At 44.9% G+C, this 7,785-nt stretch overlaps 1 protein-coding gene across 2 annotated transcripts; it reads right to left on the bottom strand.

Annotated features, from left to right (window-relative positions):
- Positions 1-608: 608 nt before the first annotated feature.
- On the bottom strand, positions 609-5,753 carry LOC119302944. Of its 2 annotated transcripts, none has more exons than XM_037580006.1 (4): positions 5,644-5,753; positions 4,346-4,634; positions 3,371-3,487; positions 609-3,281 (listed from the first exon to the last, which is right to left on the bottom strand). In XM_037580006.1, the coding sequence occupies exons 2-4, from the start codon at positions 4,631-4,633 to the stop codon at positions 1,092-1,094; spliced, it is 2,595 nt and encodes an 864-aa protein (XP_037435903.1). In that variant the 5' UTR covers position 4,634; positions 5,644-5,753; the 3' UTR covers positions 609-1,091. The 2 variants fall into 2 exon arrangements, with proteins under 2 accessions (XP_037435903.1, XP_037435902.1); XM_037580005.1 differs by having other exon boundaries at positions 5,296-5,744.
- Positions 5,754-7,785: the final 2,032 nt, after the last annotated feature.

The following is a 7,785-nucleotide window of genomic DNA, read 5'->3' as shown; positions in this document are numbered from 1 at the left end:
CTTATATGCAGGGCACTGCAGCCGCGAGGGGAAAACCCGTGTTTTCTCGGGTTGGGGTCGGGATTTTGCCGCGCCTTCTTAAATTTTTTGCGGGGCGGGGCGGAATGTAGGGTCTGATCGGGCTGGTTTTTTCACACCGACCTGCATTTTGACGGTTATTTTGCGGATTGAGACGGGATGCGGGGTCTGCTAGGGTTGCTCTTACAATCTACCACGATGGCATTTCGCTCGTCTTCAGCTCACGATACCACGCTGACATGCCTAATCCTGGAGATTGGTCTCATCACATATCCATGTAGCACAGGTTCTCAGAATTGAAACCTTAACATTTAAAAAAACATTTTAGCCTCACCTGTTACATTTTGGGTTCATTTTCTCATTCATTTTGTGACACTATTAGTTGATTTGATGCCAATTTTCCAATTGAATTTGTCAACAACACTTTTCAAATTGATCCGCATTATGACAGTAGAAAACTGGCCATAAGATGTTTGCCTCGACCAGCGTAACCAAGTTTTCCAAGTTACATTGCCTCATGTGAAAAACAGGGCATGAACAGGAAACCCATGAGGATCCCAAGTACCAGAGTACAAAACAACACAGGAATATCAACACTAACACGGAAAGGATATTTCATTAGTAATAAGAGGTAACAACTGTTCTGCCTCAGACAGCCAGCCATACAGAGCAGCAAACTGACTGCCTGTCTTTCTTCCTCCAAAACACAAAATATCATGCAAAATATAGGTTTTCTTTCACCTATGCGTATGCCACTACCTGCTACTCTTCAGTTTATAGGACATATCTACTTTGTCTCAAGCCAAACTCTCTTAAATTCGACCAAGTATATAGAAAAAACAATCAACATCAATCTAGTACAGAAGATAGATGTTGATATTACTTTTTATATAAACTTGGTCAAAGTTAGAAGGGTTTGACTCAAGACAAAGCAGATATGCATTATATAAACTAGAAAGGACGATACTACTACTACTGTAACATCCTACTGTTGGTATACTCCACTCCACAACTGGATCGTTGAGGATTCTTCTTATCCAGCAGCTGGAGTAGGGGCAGTCTTGCTAACACTATCAATTGCATCTATGTCTGGTGCTCGTTTCGGATTTCATCTCCATTTTCACCTGGCTGTTATTATTTTTATCAGAGGCGCTTGATTTAGCCTTGTTGGAGTCGTCGTTGGACTTGCTATTTCTGAGCTTGTCAAGTGCTTGCAACAATGATGAACCAAGGATCGCTTGCAGTTTCACCTCGTCCATTGTGTTCAGATCTGTAATGTTCAGATCAAGTGTAATCTTCTCTGTAGGTGCACCACTGTCAGACTGTACATCTTGTTTGGTGATTACCCCGGCCGAATTTGAGCAGTTTTGCTTTTTGACATCTACTTCACAGGATTTTTCTGTCTGTGTGTTGGTAGCAACAGGACACGGTGCAATGCTACCATCCTCTGCCAGATCACTTTCTACAGATGCCGGTTCATTTAGGTCAATGATGAACTTGTTACCATCAGTTTCGACAGGGCTATGATTCCTTTCAATTATGGCAGCAGGGCTTTGATTCCTTTCAACTATGGAAGCAAGGCTTTGATTCCTTTCAACTATGGCAGCAGGGCTTTGATTCCTTTCAGTTATGGCAGCAGGGCTATGATTCATTTCAACCATGGAGGCAGAGCTTTGATTCCTTTCAACTATGGAAGCAGGGCTTTGATTCCTTTCAGTAATGGCATTCCCCTGGAGGTCACTTCCAGAATTACCAGTAGTGTTATTTTCTTCATGTGAAGGGCGCACTTCAACTATGGCATTCCCTTGGAGATCATTTCCAGAAGTACCAGTGGTGTTATTTACTCCAAAAGAAGGGCGCACAAGCTTTCTTCTCTTCTTTCTGTCGGTAACCTCCTTTTCTATGTTTGTATCCAGCCCAGCCGCTTTGCTGCGCCTCTTGAAGTTCAAGAAGGGAGGATCTGCGCTTTCTTCTCCTTCTAGTCCACTTGGCAGGTTTAGCTCTGGAAGAGGACAGGGCATGTCCATGTCCTGTTCACGGACCAGCTGTTTACAAACATCTTCTCTAGGACTTATACTCTTGTTGCTCCACTGTTTTGTTCTCTGAGAAAGTAAATAGAGCAATTGGTTCATTGAAGGACCTGTAACTTCTTGGGGAGGTAGTTGTGGCTTCACTGATAAGTGAGAAAACACATTCTTTTGTGGGCGCTGACTAGGAACTGCCATCTTGCTTTCAGATCCAACATCATGATCAGTATATGGTCGATCTGAAATGTAGGCTAATGTTTCATGTCCAGAACCTGATGAGGCTGAACCATCACGATTAAAATCACGCCTCTGTTGTTCTTTTTCCAAGTCCTCAGGGCGATCATGGATTGGGATGTAGCCAGTAAAGCTTTCTTTATGTTGAATGATCGCTGATACTTTAGGAGCTTCAGGGTAAGCCGGAATACCTAGCTGAGTTGATTCTGGAGGTGTAACAGATTTTCGTCTGTTTAAATGCAGACGCTCAGATGCATACATCTCTCTGCATTGGTCGCAGTTAATGTCGTAATCACCCTTCCAGTGAGCATTGTGTTGCGGACTTTCCAGAGATGAATCATGGTATGATGGGAAATATGGAGTTGAGGTCAAATAGCTTCTTTCATCACCAGTTGGAACCTGAGTTAAATACCGAGAACATGACAAGCTACTGCCTCCATATGACTGCTTTACTGACAACCTAACTCCATCAGTTGGGCCTTGTGTCATGCACCCAGAAGACAAGCTATTGTGCGGATAATCATCAGATGATGGGTACGACTGATTTGCCACAAACTGATCTTGGTGGTATTTAAATGCCTGAGAGCAAGGAGCAGACACCTGAGTTGAAGTGCCATCTATTGCTGAAACATCTGGGAGATGTTGTTGACTATGATAAGGTAATTTTATCTGGTTGCCGTAGATGGGAGCGGTCTGGGCTCCAAAAGCTTTGGTTACCAAGGGCATTGACACATTTGGCTGTGTCTCAAAAGTAGGTGGTGCAATTAGATGCATGCTTGTAGAAGCAGAGCAGTTTGTTTCGACAGTTGAGATCTTTGGGGTACTCGAGGGTATCAAAGTGTGGGAACGATCAGCAGAAAAAGGAGGACTATTGGGAGACAAGCTCCTTTTATCTGGTCTCCTTCTGCTTGAGTGCTCCTTTTCCAGATTAGCACTTGTTGAATAATTGCAAATAGGGTGCTCTACCCTCTTTTTGTCAAATAAGCCATATAGCTGGACGACCTGCAAATGGAAAAAAACACCAAATTATATAATAACCTTGCAAACGTAAGGTTCACAAACTCAAAGTATTAAGTTTTTTCTTAGCAAACCTGCTGATAGGAAAGGTCGAAGTAGAACTTTTTTGAGATATAGTAGTTCTCTTCTATTGCAGGAAAAAACTCATCTTCAGTGAGCGGTCTGCACTTCCAAACAATATTGAAGCAAACCTAGGGGAAACAACAGCTCAAAACCAAATGAAGAGTTATTATCGCTAATCAGTAAGTGGCAGTCAGCAATACAAGGAAAGCAACAGCTCCCGGCAACTAAATCTTAGACAGTTCAACATAACATTTTACGCGATGTTCCCCATTATAAGTGGCTACTAGTAGATGAATACTGATTTTCAGCAGTACGTCAGAATACATAACCCCACCAACTCTTAAATACAGTTGTAAATGAGCCTTTAGAATCTTTATATGAACCAAAAAAATGACAATTGCAATTTACAGATCATTCAACTAATACTTTCTCGAGTTCTCTGAACCCAATGGTGTAACATAACAGAACCATATTATGATCATTAACAGTCAAGAAACATAGCACTGGCAATTGCAGTTCATAGATCATTCAATCACTACTTGTTGGGGTTCTCTAAGCCCAAGGGTTTGATAGTAACATATTATGCTGGATTAATACGCAAAGAAGGGTCATTGCATTTCACACTTCAGATATGATTCAATCACTAGCTACTAGTGTTTCCTAAGCCCAAGGGTGTACATTCCAATTTCTTCCCGAAACTTCCCAAGAAAAATCCCGAATTGGATCCAAAATTGACGGGTTAATGTGAGCTTATCCATGCGGTTAGGCACTCTTCAAATAGGAATCCATTTTCTAACTGGCTTTCGTGCTTTGGTGAGTCGTCCGAGATCTTTTCGATGACCTATGTTGTGTTGAAGGGATATATATATGATCCGATCGATTGCATAAGACCCGCGGTAGCAATAGAACGGGGAAAGTATACATAACAGAACCATAATGATTATGATTGATCAACAATCAAGAGGGTCATGGCAAGAGCGAATTACCTGTGCGGGGTACGCGCGGCCAGTGGATCGGAATGTGGTCCTGCTAATATCCATGCTTCCATCGGAGGCGGCCTCAAAGACGCCATAAAGCTTACGGAAGGTGTAGTCAAAGAGGAACAGGGGCATCCCCTGCTTGACATTGGCCACAAAGGGCCCATACTCTGGCGGTAGCCCGAAGACGCCGGTGTTGAAGCAGTGATCCCTCGTTTCGCTGTTGGACATGAAGATGGCGCCAGCCATGTCGGCGGCGTCCTCCCGGAACGAACACCGGGGGCCCTGGAACCTCATCCTGCGCAGGAAAAATCAGATCAGAGGTAAATAAACCTTGAACAAAAATCATGGGTTTGGTTAGAGAAACAACAGTGGCAGATTCCACAGAGCGCACATTTGATTCCAAATGCGGCGGGAAGTGAGCTAATAGGCAGAGGAAACCCCCAAAAAGAAGGCAAAAAGGCGGAGGTTGTGGTACATGGGAAGGACGCATCTCAGTATGTTATTTTTTTTTGTGGTATAATAAAGATAGAAAGAGCAGACGAAAAGGAAAGGGTCCAAGAACAGTGGTGGCGTAGTCTTGAAAAAGACGGCAGATTTGATATGATTCGTGGACGATGATTCTTAAGCAAAACCGCCTTTGTTGTTTTCAGGTTGCTATTACCCCCTGCCTCCCGCCCGCCCATGAAAATACAGATCGAAATCGAAAAAAAAAGGCTAAGATTAGCCGGGAGTCGACCGCGCGTGGATCCAAATTTGACTGGCCGGCGGAACCGGGCGGCGAAAAACTAGCGCGGCTGCCCTATCTTGTTCTTCTAAAAAGAAAGCAAACAGAGCACGGCCGACCGGGCGGCGCCACGACTGGCGCAGCAACCCTATCTTCTTCTTCTTCGAAAAAAGAAACAAACTGGCCGGCAGGATGAACTAGTAGTACGGCAGCAGCAGGGGAAAGAACATACGTGCGTGCGCCGGCGGTTTGTGGGGCGGCGGCGCTTGGTTGTCGATTCGTGTGGTGCCTCGGCGGCGCGTCGATCTTGTTTCTTGGGAGAGCAGGCGAAGCGGTGGATTAATTGGAGTGGATTTGATGGCGATGCGATTGGGATTTATTAAGCGGAGGAGGGGATGGCAGCCGCTCTCGGATTGGAGTGGATTGGATTGGGCTGGGATTGGATACGGCTGCGATTCGGCTCGGGGTCGGGGGTATTTATCTCGTCTATCTATCTCCGCCTCCGCGGAGAGAAAGAAAGAAATCGTCTCCGGCTCGGCAATGGAGGGAGGAGCAGAGGAGTTCGTGGCCGGGCACCTACCAATCCCAATCCCAATCTGGCGGGCGGAGGCGGGGGTTTTCCTTGCCGCCGCAGCAGGGCAGAGAAAGAGCACGGGAGGGAGGGGGAGACGCTTCGCCGCGCGCGCACGCGTGTCGAGCCACCGCGAGAGGCAGGTAGGGTACGGCTGGATGGGTGGTGTGGACGTCGTGGGCCACTAGCGCTGCTCCCTCGCCTGCTTTCTCGGATGGGCCGGCCAGTGTTACACCCAAAAGGTCAACAACCTTCCCCTCCTTCCCTTGCTTGGTGGACCTTTTTTTTACACACCTCCTTGCTTGGTGGACTTGATTTGCTTTGGTACCAAACAAAAGTTCCCATCTTGGGCATTCTTGACACGCGGTGCTCCGGGCGAAGGGAGGGGCGATGGACCGGAGCTGTCGCCGGCGTGTGCCTCCGTGTGCTGATCTGCGGTTTGATCAGGACCGATGACTGCTACTGCGCGGACGACCGGTTAACATTGTGGCGACACGGCTGCCTAAAAACAAAGAGTATCAACTTCACGGGCAATGATTAGTCTGGTGTTCGAGGTGATCGATCGACCAGGCGACCTTGGGTTCACGAAGGAGGTAATCGAAGGTGAAATAAAGAAGTTGCGGTATGGTTACCAACCATTTATCAGGCCTTGTAGGCATGCGCGATGGGCGCGTGGACCCAATTGATGGAGCATGCATGGTGATAAGGGCAACGACTACTGTAGACTGTGGGTGTGTGGGTGTATTAGGGTTTGGTTTCAAAAGTTAAGTGTACATGTACGGTGCCAAGATTGCTAACCAAACATCAATGAATTTACTTCCAAAAAAAAAGCACCAAACATAGTACTGCAAAGGGTGCACATTCCTTGGTACTAGTCAATCGATTCTGCTTCTACTTAAGACGGTCGAGAGCAAGCCCTTTTTCTCACTGCCACAACACCGCGCACCTCACCTTGAACGAACATTCTTTTTCTCAATGGTTACATATGCTAGTCTCGTTTGCTTAGCAGAATCGTCTTCCTGCACTAAGTGGGCTTGAGAGGCAATAGGAACATGCATCTGTGTCGTGTGGCTTCAATGCCACTCTTTGTATTGACACTTGTATTAGTGACCTTGTTTCACCAAAGAGAAACGACACTACAATTGAGACGCTTCGTCCTCTAGGAATGTAAAGTACTTTGAGTACTACACTGGCAATGACTAGTTAGCTAGTTTAGTAATTTTTGCCAAAATTATGTTTGCGTATTCAATTGGCAATTAGTGATTTCCAGGCGCAAATACATTTTTAAATTAAATTGATGCATGTTCAACTACTTTTTATAATTTACAGTTGTGGGCAAATAAATAAAGAGTATACAAGTGTAGTACTAATAAAAATAAAAATCTACTATTCCTTGCTAGAGGGAACTTGGGAGCTTTCATTAAAATGACAGTTTGAGAAGCATCAATGTTTATCAAAGATACACAAACGATGTTGCTCCCCTTAATATTTGTATCAAGTTAGTTCTGCTTACATCTCGTAGATGAAAAGTGTATACTAATTGATAGGACTTGTTGATGCATGAGAGGGGGTGTATAGGACCAATTGAACATGCATGGAGAGTTTCATTATGATTAATGTTGGTGCAACTTTCGATGTGAATTCCGCATCGTAAGGTTTCTAGGGATGATGCAAGAAGAACTCTGGCTGGCTACAATGAACCTATATATATTATGTATAGTTGATGCACCTATAATGCAAGCCCGTTATGAGAGGAGTTGAATTGGCAAATGAATTGGGTCTTCCGTGCATCATTATTCAATTAGAGTGTTTACAAGTTATTGAAACCCTCCAGACAGGAGGATTTTCTTCGATGGGTTGCCCCTCCATTTTATGACGATATTTTTGTCTAAAAATTATCTTTCGATACAGTGCAATTTACCTTCTGTAATAGGGATGCCAATTGTGTTGCACATTGTTTAGCGAAGCAGTATAAGTCTGGCCCCTTGTGTGGGTTGATGACCCTCCTAGTTTTATTGTTTCGTATCTCATTGATGATGTAATTATTATCTAAGGAGCACTAAAGGTAGCTATGATGCCCCCCCAGTGATGGAGATAGGGGCGAGCAGGGCCTGCACTCACTACTGGGTCGGCCCATGATCGTGCAGCGCA

This window comes from Triticum dicoccoides, chromosome 5A (assembly GCF_002162155.2).
Source record: "Triticum dicoccoides isolate Atlit2015 ecotype Zavitan chromosome 5A, WEW_v2.0, whole genome shotgun sequence".
NCBI classification, from domain to species: Eukaryota; Viridiplantae; Streptophyta; class Magnoliopsida; order Poales; family Poaceae; genus Triticum; species Triticum dicoccoides.
The sequence above is the reverse complement of the archived record's forward strand: the minus strand, read 5'-3'. Positions and strand labels throughout refer to the sequence as shown.